The sequence below is a fragment of the Schistocerca piceifrons genome, chromosome 2 (assembly GCF_021461385.2).
Source record: "Schistocerca piceifrons isolate TAMUIC-IGC-003096 chromosome 2, iqSchPice1.1, whole genome shotgun sequence".
NCBI classification, from domain to species: domain Eukaryota; kingdom Metazoa; phylum Arthropoda; class Insecta; order Orthoptera; family Acrididae; genus Schistocerca; species Schistocerca piceifrons.
Window position 1 is genome coordinate 990,921,637 of NC_060139.1, and position 13,470 is coordinate 990,935,106.

Consider the following 13,470-nt stretch of genomic DNA (forward strand, 5'->3'; position numbering starts at 1 on the left):
CAAGGCCCCCGGAGTAGACAACATTCCATTAGAACTACTGACAGCCTTGGAAGGGCCAGTCCTGACAAAACTCTACCATCTAGTGAGCAAGATGTATGAGACAGGCGAAATACCCTCAGACTTCAAGAAGAATATAATAATTCCAATCCCAAGGAAAGCAGGTGTTGACAGATGTGAAAATTACCGAACTATGAGTTTAATGAGTCACAGCTGCAAAATACTAACGCGAATTCTTTACAGACGAATGGAAAAACTGATAGAAGCCGACCCCGGGGAAGATCAGTTTGGATTCCGTAGAAATGTTGGAACACGTGAGGCAATACTGACCATCTTAGAAGAAATATTAAGGAAAGGCAAACCTATGTTTCTAGCATTTGTAGACTTAGAGAAAGCTTTTGACAATGTTGATTGGAATACTCTCTTTCAAATTCTGAAGGTGGCAGGGGTAAAATACAGGGAGCGAAAGACTATTTACAATTTGTACAGAAACCAGACGGCAGTTATAAGAGTCGAGGGGTATGAAAGGGAAGCAGTGGTTGGGAAGGGAGTGAGATAGCGTTGTAGCCTCTCCCCGACGTTTTTCAATCTGTATATTGAGCAAGCAATAAAGGAAACAAAAGAAAAGTTCGGAGTGGGTATTAAAATCCATGGAGAAGAAATAAAAATTTGAGGTTCGCCGATGACATTGTAATTCTGTCAGAGACAGCAAAAGACTTGGAAGAGCAGTTGAACGGAATGGACAGTTTCTTGAAAGGAGGGTATAAGATGAACATCAACAAAAGCAAAACGAGGATAATGGAATGTAGTCGAATTATGTCGGGTGACGCTGAGGGAATTAGATTGGGAAATGAGACAGTTAAAGTAGTAAAGGAGTTTTGCTATTTGGGGGGCAAAATAACTGATGATGGTCGAAGTAGAGAGGATATAAAATGTAGACTGGCAATTGCAAAGAAAGCGTTTCTGAAGAAGAGAAATTTGTTAACATCGAGTATTGATTTAAGTGTCAGGAAGTCGTTTCTGAAAGTATTTGTATGGAGTGTAGCCATGTATGGAATTGAAACAATAAATAGTTTAGACAAGAAGAGAATAGAAGGTTTCGAAATGTGCTGCTACAGAATAATGCTGAAGATTAGATGGGCAGATCACATAACTAATGAGGAGGTATTGAATAGAATTGGGGAGAAGAGGAGTTTGTGACGAGAAGAAGGGGTCGGTTGGTAGGACATGTTCTGAGGCAGCGAGGGATCACCAATTTAGCATTGGAGGGCAGTGTGGAGGGTAAAAATCTTAGAGGGAGACCAAGAGATGAATACACTAAGCAGATTCAGAAGGATGTAGGCTGCAGTAGATACTGGGAGATGAAGAAGCTTGCACAGGATAGAGTAGCATGGAGAGCTGCATCAAAACAGTCTCAGGACTGAAGAACACAACAACAACAACGTCGCATAAATTTTTGTCAAAAATTTTATGATGTTGTTGTCTTTATATATTAAATAAAAGTGTTACGTTAAAAGTAATAGGATTACTCTCACCAGAATTACAGTAAACCAACGCCAAGACACAACAACAACAACATTAATTTTCTTAGGCGTTTTTCACTTCCAAGTCTTTTGTAACTGCACATATTTGACGCTGTTGTCTGATAACTTTCTTGTGATATGATCATATCTCGTTCAGTAAGCCGTCCAATATAATTTTCAAGAAATGCTTGCTCATTTCATGAACACTAGTGTATATAGATATGATATACCAGGCCCATAAAGACTTAAAAATTCTTATCTAAAAATTTCGCCACCGTCTAGGTGTCCCTGGCGCTAACTGGCTTCGAGCTGTTTGCCAAGACAATACTCATGGGCAACACCACTGCCAAAGGGAAGGCAGTGAAGGTGAAGCACGAGCACTCCACTCTGGTCATCGCGTCTGGCATCGTCGGCGCGCTGGTCTCCACTGACGGAGAGAATATCGAACTCCTCCGACACGGGAAGGTATGTGTATCTTAACCTAGTGATGCATTTTTTGACACAGCAAAAATTGCAACTACCGAACTACGCGGAGCAGCTATTAATGGTTTTTGTCGTGTACAAGGAGTGGGATTCAAATACTCTCACACTGTCCTGATCTAGGTTTTAGGATGTGACTTAACATCATTCTTGCTCCAAGATTATGGTCGATACCTTCTCCTCTCCTTTTCTACTGAACGTGATTTAGAATTCCACGACAGACATTTTCAATGGTACTCGAAATACGAACCTTAAGAACAAGTGAAGTTTGTTTGTTTTTTTAGACAGGATACAGTCTTTCATGAACAGTGATGTTCCACTAAATGTCATCAGTCTCCTGACTCTTTCTAAGCGGCTCCCCACGGCTTCCTTTCCTGCGCAAACTGTTCCATCAAAGACTAGCTCTTACACTAACTTACCAAGTCATTTAGTGGATATACACCGAGGTGACAAAAGTCATGGGACAGCAATATGATGCACATACACAGATGGCAGCAGTATCGCGTACACAAGGTATAAAAAGACAGTGCATTGGCAGAGCTGTCGTTTGTAATCAGGTGATCCATGTGAACAGGTTTCCGACCTGATTATGGATGCAAGTCGGGCATTAACAGACTTTCAACGCAGAATGAGCTAGACGCATGGGACATTCCGTTTCCGAAATCGTTAGAGAATTTAATATTTCGAGATCCATAGCGTCAAGAATGTGGCGAGAATACCAAATTTCAGACATTATCTCTCATCACGGACAAAGCAGTGATCGACGGTCCTCAGTTAACAACCGAAAGCAGCAGTGTTTACGTAAAGTTGTCAGTGCTTACAGACACCGCGTGAAATAACCATGAAATCAATGTGGGACATACGACGAATGTATCCGTTAGAACAGTGCGGCGAAATCTGGTGTTAATGGGTTATGGCAGCAGCTAACAACACGACATCGCCTGCAGCGGCTCTCCTGGGCTCGTAATAATATCGGTTGGACCCTAGACGACTGTAAAATCTTTCCCTGGTCAGATGAGTCCAGATTTCTCATGGTAAGAGCTGATGGTATGGTTTGAGTGGGACGAAGACCCCTAAGAAGCCACGAAAGTTGTCAACAAGGCGCTGTGCAAGCACGTTATGGATCCATAATGGTGTCTGCTGTGTTTACATGAAATGTACTGGGTCATCTGGTCCACCTGAGTCGATCAGTCACCGAAAATGGTTATACTCGACTACTAGCAGACAATTTGCAGCCATTCATGGACTTCATATTTCCAAGCTTGTCACCGAGCTGCAATCGTCCACAACTGGTTTGGAGAACATTCTGCACAGTTCGAGCGAATGATTTTGCCACCCACATCGCCCGACATGAATCCCCTCGAACATTTATAGGACGTAATCGAGAGATTAGCTCGTATACAAACATCTTACAGCAACACTTCTGCAATTAAGGATGGCTATAGACGGAGCATCCCTCAATACTTCTGCAGGGGTCTCCCAACGACTTGTTGAGTCCGTGCCACGTCGAATCGCTGCTCTAGGGCGGGCAAAATGATAATGCGACGATTTCGGTCTGTGGGGCGCTCAACTACGTGGTTATTAGCGCCCGTATAAATTTCCAGTCTTTGCAGACTCCAGTGTCGTCATTTTCCCGAATGATGATGAAGTTATGAGGACAACACAAACACCCTGTCCCCCGGGGAGGACAAAATCCCGGAGTCGAACCCGGGACCTCATGATCCAGAGGCAGCAACGGTAGCCACTTAGCTGTTTTTTTTATTATTATTTTATTTTATTCGGTGTTGTTCGTCGCGTTTGGTCTGAATGGATGTCACATGACATCCGTTCAAGTTGACCGTTGATTCCTTACTCAGTTTCTTACTGCACAGGGCAACCAGCCCTCTGACCAAACATGCTGAGCTGCCGGCGCCTCTAGACCACGAGCTGCGGACAGGCAAAAGGGGGTGCGACACCATATTAGGAGGTATCCCATGACTTCTGTCACGTCAGTGTATCCCAGTCTCTGTCCTGTCTTCCCCTAAAGTTGTTATGCTCTACATCTGTTTGTAGTGTCATGGGAGATATTCCCTGATGACTTAGCATCTAGTACTCTGTCCCTTCTTCTTGAAAGTGTTTTCCCCATGTTCTTTTTCTCGATGCTTCTAGTGACAAGCTCCTCATTTCTTATTTTACCAACCACCTAATTTTCAAAAACTTTATAAGTACCACATCTCATACGTTTTGCTTCTCTTGTTTTCTGGTTTTCCTACAATTCTTTAATCAATTTCATACAACGCTGTGCTCCGAAGGTGCATTCTCAAAAATTTCTTCCTCAGATTAAAACCGTTATTTGATACTAGCCCACTTCTTGTAGCGTGGAATTCCCTCTCTGCCAGTGCTAGTCTGCCTCTTATATCCTCTACGATTCGTCCGTATTGTGTCATTTTGCGTGCAAGATAGCATAATTTCTTCACTACTTCCACTTCGTGGTGCACAGCTTTGGTGTTAAGTTTACTGTTAATCTCATTTGTGCTCCTCTTCATTACTTTCGTCTTTCTTTGGTTTACACTCATTTCACACTCTGTTCTCTTTAGACTGTTCATTACCTTCAACAGGTCCTGCAATTCTTCCTCTCTTTCACTGAAGATAGCAATGTCATCTGAGAATCGTATAATTGATACCATTTGTGGTATCAAAACAAGGAGCAAGAAAGTTTTGATTGGTAGTCAGAGATATTATCCTTCTACCACAGTGACGGATAACAGCAAATAATACACACAGACCAATATTAGTTCTTGAGCTGGGGATTTAAATCGAAAGGAACGTGTGAGCGCACCGTTCCCCTGTAGTAAAACTAAACCATTCATATGCGAACTAATTTCGACAAGAATAGCAATGAGCGAATTAACCATATAATTAACTAAGTGCGGGATCTCTTTTGCTGCTATTAAAGTGTTTCGCCTTCGGTGTCCGATTCCTACAGTTATAGCAGAGAAGCAGTTGTTTCTGTCCTTCCTGAAAGCGAATAGTTGTCAGTGGGTTTTTAGGCGAATTCAAATGGTATGCAAACAATCTTCTATTTCATCTCGGAGTTGTTTGAGCTTGTAGAACTTCGAGAAGGCCACTTCAGCAAATCTACTTCAACTTTAGATAAGAACAACGCAATGACCTCACTGTCATGCGTAGTGCGGTCCCGTTACAGGAGAGATTAGATATTAAACTATTGCCGTAGTGGGGAAGCTAATTTAATCTAAACGTTTACTAACATCTCGTTTCATGCTTGGGCTATAACTAAAGTAAAAACAAATTCTACGCCCACTGTAAAAATCATAAATTTCACTGGATTCACATTTAAATTTCCATTAAATTCTCTGGATAATTTAAGGCAGCGCAGATATTAAAGTAGTTTTGTCACATGGCGTTGTGAGAGTTCCAAGTAGAGAAGGGAAATTAGACTTTTCCTGGCCAATAAATATGCACAATAAACAAATAATTTTAATCGACTTTAGGCAGTTAAATCAGTTTGTGACTGTTTCTGGCTTGTGCTATACTTTTGAGGGCCGAAATCCCACGAAATATTGGGACTTTTTCCAGTTTTTCACTTATAGCTTGAAAGCTATACAGCCTACACAAAATTACCAAAACACGTGAATGGAAGAGCATATTATTTTGCTTAAAATGACCTATTTAAAAGTTAAAACCGGTTTAACCGTTTAGCCACAATCGACCATCAAACATCGGAAAATTTTTATCAATTTGCCGGAAACGTGGGTAATGCTCATGTTCCAGCTTCTGTAACTGAGAAATGAAAAATGTCGTGCATGAAAGTTCGTACAGCATCAAAGCTTGCGTAACAAGAGTTCCAGAATTTTGAAATTCACTCACTCCTTACGAAGAGACAAGTAAACACGGGAAAGAATTCTTAGCCTTAACCTCCTGCTAAGACTTTTGTGTGAAGTCAAATTACTATCGAACACCAAATCTTACACATTCGTCCAGATATTTAGTTTAAGGAGAGTTAAGCTAGGTACCTACCTGTCTACCTAGTTCTATGTATTAGTATCAATTAATTACCATGCCAGTCCAAGTTTGTAAAAGCGAGTTCAAAAATGGAAAACAGCATATCAAACGATAGATTTTATTAATGGAAAAACATTTTAATTAAAAATTACAATTGACGAGAGATATTTTTCAGAAACATTCTTTAATTAAATATTGTGCTGTTCTGACATTCATTTAAAATTTATTTTTTATGTTTTCTGTGTTTTGGGGAAGATGGTCCAAAGGAGGATGCGTAGTCGTCCAGTTCATTTTCTGTCATGACATATAAATCGACTTCCTCTCCGATGAAGGCAATCGCATCATCGACTTGCATCGAATCAACGAAATGTCCTCTTCTGCTAGTGAGTTAAGGCATGAAAGTCCCTTGGAATCGCTGCTTAAAGCCAAGCACTTTATACACCCTTTCCTGCAGGAACAATCCACGCTATGTGATCAAAAGTATCCGGACACCTGCCTGAAAATGACAAGTTCGTGGCGCCCTCCATCGGTAATGCTGAAACCCTTAGCCATCACGACAGCTTCCACTCTCGCCGGCATACATTCAGTCAGGTGCTGGAAGGTTTCCTGGGGAATGGCAGCCCATGCTTCACGAAGTGCTGCACTGAGGAGAGGTATCGATGTCGATCGGTAAGGCCTGGCACGAAGTCGGCGTTCAAAAACATCTCAAAGATGTTCTATAGAATTCAGGTCAGGACTCTGTGCAGGCCAGACCATTATAGGAATTTTATTGTCGTGTAACCACTCCGACACAGGCCTTGCATTATGAACAGGTGCTCGATAGTGCTGAAAGATGCAATCGCCATCCCCGAATTGCTGTTGAACAGTGGGAAGCAAGAAGGTGCTTAAAACATCAGTGTAGGCCTATGCTGTGATAGTGCCACGCAAAACAACAAGGGGTGCAAGCTTCCTCCATGAAAAACACGACCACACCATAACACCAACGCCTCCGAATTTTACTGTTGGCACTACACAAGCTGGCAGATGACGTTCATCGGACATTCGCAATACCCACACCCGGCCATTTGATCGCCACATTGCGTACCGTGATTCGTCACTCCACACAACGTTTTTCCACTGTTCAGTCGTCCAATGTTTACGCTCCTTACACCAAGCGAGGGGTCGTTTGGCATTTACCGGCATGATGTATGGCTTATGAGTAGCCGCTCGACCTTGAAATCCAAGTTTTCTCACCTCCCGCCTAACTGTCATTGTACTTTCAGTGGATTGTGATGCAGTTTGGAAATCCTGTGTGATGGTCTGGATAGATGTCTGCCTATTACACATTACGACCCTCTTCAACTGTCGGCGGTCTCTCTCAGTCAACAGTCGAGGTCGGTCTGTACGCTTTTGCGCTCTATGTGTCCCTTCACGTTTCCACTTCACTATCACGTCGGAAACTGTGGACCTAGAGAAGTTTAGGAGTGTGGAAATCTGACGTACAGACGTATGACGCCCGCATCTCGTGGTCGTGCGGTAGCGTTCTCGCTTCCCACGCCCGGGTTCCCGGGTTCGATTCCCGGCGGGGTCAGGGATTTTCTCTGCCTCGTGATGGCTGGGTGTTGTGTGATGTCCTTAGGTTAGTTAGGTTTAAGTAGTTCTAAGTTCTAGGGGACTGATGATCATAGATGTTAAGTCCCATAGTCCTCAGAGCCATTTGAACCATTTTTGAACAGACGTATGACACAAGTGACACCCAATCACCACATCACGGTCGAAGTCTATGAGTTCCGCCCCATTTTGCTCTCTCACGAATTCTAATTACTGAGGTCGCTGATATGGAGTACCTGGCAGTAGGTGGCAGCACAATGCACCTAATATAAAAAACGCATCTTTTGGGGTTGTACGGATACTTTTGATCACATAGGTACTTGGCATTCCTTCTTGCATGTTCAGATATTGTATTGAGCAGTTCCTGGGGCTCTGGTGGTTGGGTGGCTGCAACGAGGCCCGTCATCCCCATTTCGAATATTTTTCCAGATCTGAACCTGCAAGTAGACCACGAGAAAATGCCGGCGAGCGGCAGCTTCACTGGGAGACAAACATTACAAACTGATTATTTTTCGATAAACCTCTCTGGAACAGCTGCAGATGAATTTCTTTCAATGGTTTGGAGCTGCCACCCTTGTACAAACACCCAATGAACTTCATTCCTGCTTCAGTGACCTTATGAGCTCCAAAGCTCATAAGGTCACTGAATCTGAGGCGACTTGTTGGAGGTTCGCCCTCTATTGAAATGTGTTTATAAATTTGGTTTTGCCCTGTCGAAAACATGTAGAGGTCGTGTCACAGCCACAGAACGTGTGAAGAAATAATACATGTTTTTTGGATTCTTCGGAGAGCTTAGAACTGTTGAGGTTCTAAATGAGTGTGTCTCTGTTGCCTATTCCAAGTTCCATACAGAAGACACTGGTGACGGATTCTTCCTACTCATTACTATCGGCTATATCGTCAATCAGCAGGACCAACGAATCAGTGCCTTCCCCAAAGTGAAGACGTTTTCTCGCTGTCTCGACTTTTCTATGGCTGAGCCAACAATTGAGGTGTCTGTGTCCTCAATGATCTGCTTGAGATGATACCATCGATCACATAATTTTTTCTGTCAACAGTGAGCGAAAACGTTTCTTTTTAAGTTTGTTTATTAAGAAACATTCTTTTTACGTAGTTGGTGACACTGAGTCCGTTAACAAAACAGAAGCGGATCATGAAGCGCGCGCTCTTCAGGCATATTCAGCAGATTTTATGCTTTTCTCAGTTTTCTCCTCAGAGTATCTATCAAACGCTATGGTGCAATTTCACTCAGAGCGTTCTTGTGTAGTTCACGTACTTTTCAAGATAAAGGAAACCATTTCGTCGGTATTCTACACAACTCAGCGTGTTATGAACCAAAACAACTCAGCGTGTTATGAACCACCGTCAAGGACGAACACTGTTTTACTTGTTGTTTTAACTCTGACTGGATTTAAGAGTTTAAAGAGGCTTGATTTTCTCGTCTTTCGAATTATTCCGTCGTCAGCAAAAAGAGGCAAACGGAAAGATGAAGTATGACTCGAGCTGCTTTGAAGACTTCACATGGAAGGGGATCCGATGGAAAATTGTATCAGGAGTGATAGAGACTGGTTCATAATTCACAATTCATCTTTACTGTACACTTCATGGCTCGTAGGGGCCCTACTCCGTCGTCAGCAAAAAGAGGCAAACGGAAAGATGAAGTATGACTCGAGCTGCTTTGAAGACTTCACATGGAAGGGGATCCGATGGAAAATTGTATCAGGAGTGATAGAGACTGGTTCATAATTCACAATTCATCTTTACTGTACACTTCATGGCTCGTAGGGGCCCTACTCGGTTCTTTCTCAGGAACTGTTATTCGTCACAGTTTTTCTCTAGGATATTTTTGATGCTTTATTTTCTCGTTTTCATAAGCACCTTGGCAGTTGATGTGTTCATCCCCCTCTCCTCCAAACATTCCACTATAAGACCGCATGATGGACTTTCCGTGAAGAAATTGATCACGAGAATCAAACTACTACTGAATTTCTCCACACCACATTTGGACGAATGAGGATGATTTCGTGTTCGAAAATAATTTTACACGAAAAAGTCTTACTGGAAATTTAGCGCTACGAATACTTTCACGTTTCTTTATGTATCTTTGCAAAAGAGTGAGTGAATTTTAAAATTTAGGAGCTCTTTCTGCGCAGAATTTGATACTCTTTCACTTTCATGACTGTTACTTTTCATTTGGAGTAGCTGTTTTTGATTTACAGACGTTGTAACATGAGAAAAACTTATATTTCCGACAAGTTGGTAAAAACAGCCGATCTTTGACGATAGATTGTAGCTAAATGGCTAAAATTATTTTAACTTTTATGTAAGTCATTCTACGCGAAATTTTATGCTCTTTCAGATGTTTTGGTAATTTTCTGTAGATTGTATCATTTTCGAGTTATAGACGAAAAACAGAAAAAAGTCCCAAAATTTCGCGGTCCTTCGGCTCTCAAATGTTTAATACAAGCCATATTCCCTCGAAAACTCATGTAACTCTTATTTTGATTGCCAAATTACATTAATTTTCATCTTGTGCATATTTATTGTTCAGCGCGAATTTTTCGGTATAATTTTCTTGAGTATTGTAAGTTATCAGTTATTGGATATATTATGAAAACAGCTACCATCCACCAACTTTGTGAAACTTTTCCTGCCACATTTCTTTGTTTCTTGTCATTACCAGTTTCGAATGTTTTATTCATCATCTGATGGCTGCATTGAATTTACAAAGCCAGCTGTCAATCAGTGGTTGAATCCTTTGAACCATAGTGCACTAAAGTAAAAACATTTCAACACTTCAATTTTGGAAAGGAGGCGAAACGAGACGAAAAATTCAAGCTGGAATTGTGTAATAAACGAAAGGCCCTTTCTTCTATTAAAATTTGTGAGACTTATTATTTTTTGCAAAAATAAACTTCCTGCATGTTTTTAAATACACAAAACGATTTTGGTTAGAAAGATTCTACAGTGGTGTATTTTTTATAGCCTGTGTCAAAAAATGTTACTAATATTAGCCTAACGCTGATCAAATACATTAATTAGTTTCTGATTCTCATTCCATCATATATTTGCTGTTGCCAACAACACATCGATTGTCATCTCTTTAAGCTCAGTCCTGATTCTTAATGCATGCGACATACATCTTTGATTTGTAGCATCTTTGTTTGATATCAGAACGTAGAATACCTAATTTTAATGTAAAATTAGGATATTCAATGTACAAGTGCAAGTCGTGACCAACTTTTAACTCTGTGCGTACGTGATTGTGATAAAAAACACGAAACATAGTGATACTAATGTGTTTAATGAATATTTCGTGCTACTCGAAAAAAGATGCTAGCCTCTGAAGGTCACATTCATTGTGAGCACCTGTATATGTGCCGTCCATTTACGTTATCTGAAAGCTATGTAATCCTTGCAAATAAGTTTTTGAGCTCGGGAATGCACAGTTTACTGTGAAACCATCTTCAAAATATGTGCGAACAGCTAAGATATCTGAGTGCAATAACAAATTAATTTTGACATTTAGAGCTTATGTATGAGTCATCTGCACACAGTGGGCGTTTGAAGATGGCTGTAGTGGCCGAAATCAGCCATGTTGTCCAATTATTATAGCCAAATAAAAGAATAATCACTTCACTTGATAACTTTGTATGGACTGTGGATTCCAGTTCGAATAAATTATTACAAATTATAATTGATATCATAACATACATTTTACTACACCAGAACAGCGTCGGGAAGGTATGCAGGCTTGCTTTTATTGTAAAAACATACAAACATTATTAAAGATTTTGAAGGGGTCTTATAAAAAACAGAAAAAATCGTTTTACGAACAAGCAAAATATGTTTCATGACATCCATTATAATTTACGATCAAAAGATCTCAAACTCTTATGAGCAGGTGGAAGACAGTCTACGAGGAGCTACGAAGCGAATAAATTGGAACAAATTTCACTACATATTGATGTGGATTTTAAAATATACATGAAAGAAAAAGGATGAATCTTCAGTGGGAAATTTCGGATATGTCACCAGAACTAGCAGATGTCATAAGTTACTAGAATTACCCGATGACTTGTTTGGCAATAACGAACGGCCAGAAGAATAGAAATAGAACACGGATGAGATAAAAAAAACCACACACACACACTTTCAGGTAGGAACATATAAATGCAGATTATGACAATTTATGTAAGAACGGGTAGATACGTCACAGTGAGTAACAAGTTCAGTAACTTAAAAAATGAACGCTGTACAGAGCATGGACGAAAAGGGATTTCTTTTTAAGAAATCCCCTTGTTGAAATAGAAAAAGAAAATATTCGTAGCACAAATTACGAATGACATCATAGAACAAGGCAGCACATTCAGAGCAATTGAAGGCATTGACTGTATGAACAGAAAAGGACAAAGGAAGATAAAAATTGCATGAAGGTTTCAAAACTTTCTTTATTGACTTTATTTTCTTATGTATCAGATTCCCAGAGACTAGCGAACCAAAGCTACTTGGTCATGGAGCGAATAAATACCTAGTTTATAGAAGGCTGATTAGAAAATTTACAAACATAAGAAAATAAAGGCTTAATAAAACACGAGAAAATTTTTTAGAAACTACATGACAAAGGAACACATTACAGAGAAATGTTCTCAACTACTGAGAGGGACTCCTGTACAGGATGGGAATGGAGGCCCACAAGGAATCCTTTAATTATTGATCTGATGACTCAGATTTTTCAATTCCGATGAAAGCATATTGAAAAGGAAACCTGCTGAATAATGCACGCCTTTCTGTGTATTGCTTGAGGGAGTGTTGTACAGCTGCATATCGTTTAACGTCTAGTCTTCACTAATGAATATTGCAGTCTCCGCACAGATGGAAGTTATAAATCAGAGACATCTGAACAATGAAATAAAAGTAGCAGCAGCTAAAACCTAGTATGGAATTTAAAAATTTTATAGCTATAGAGCCATACCACAAGTAAGAAACTGAACTAAGTCCAATACGAAATTCATGATCTGACAGCGTAGATCTGCCTGACCGCCATTTCCGTGGTGAGGGCACAGAGTTGTCCCAAAATACGATACCTTAGGAGACAATAGACTGAAAGAAAGCAAAGTACAAAAATCGTCACGTTTCAGTGTCAGAGCCATTGAGGATTATTCTTGTAGTGAAGATAGCAGCATTCGGTTTCCGCACAAGATCCTGAGGGTGGTACTTCCAAGAAAACTGTTCATCTACCCTCAGTCCTGAGAATTCCAGCGAGTTTGTTGTTGAGATGGAAGCAACTAACCTCTGTTTTGGAAGCATTTGGTTGAAGTCTCCACTTACGGAAATATTCACCCATTATCTTCAGGTCTTTCGTTAGGATATCCTCAGATGCTTCAATTGTGCTGCATCTTGTAGCGAGGGCCCAATCGTCAGCATACCCGAACTTTCTTGATTGTGTTTCCAGTAGGTCTGCAATATAGAGGCTGAACAGCAGTGGTGCGAGCACTGATCCTTGTGGTAAGCCATTCTTTAGTTTTTTGATGGAGCTGTAGTCAGTGTCCATACTTATTTGGAACACCCTATCATTGAGCGTGCTGTCTATTAAGGGTGCTATAGATTTGCAAGGAATTGCTCGAAGAATTTTGTACATGATGCCTTCTCTCCACATAGTGTCGTAAGCTGCTGAGAGGTCAATAAAGGCGACTGATGTTTTCAATTTTCTCTGGAATCCCGCCTCAATGTAAGTGGTGAGTGACAACACCTGGTCAGTACAACTTCTTCCTGGACGAAAGTCTGCCTGTTCAACTGGGATCGCCCTGAAACAATTCTGGGCTAATTCTGTTATACAGGGTGTTACAAAAAGGTACAGCCAAACTTTCAGGAAACA

General features: G+C 40.7%; 1 protein-coding gene across 2 annotated transcripts in view; it reads left to right on the plus strand.

The window, feature by feature from the left end:
• LOC124776884 overlaps nt 1–13,470 on the plus strand; it is a 238,875-nt gene that overhangs the window by 105,420 nt on the left and 119,985 nt on the right. For both annotated transcript variants that reach the window (XM_047252070.1, XM_047252071.1), the window contains exon 7: nt 1,803–1,985. In XM_047252070.1, the coding sequence (XP_047108026.1) occupies nt 1,803–1,985 (183 nt within the window). The remainder of the gene's footprint in view (nt 1–1,802; nt 1,986–13,470) is intronic.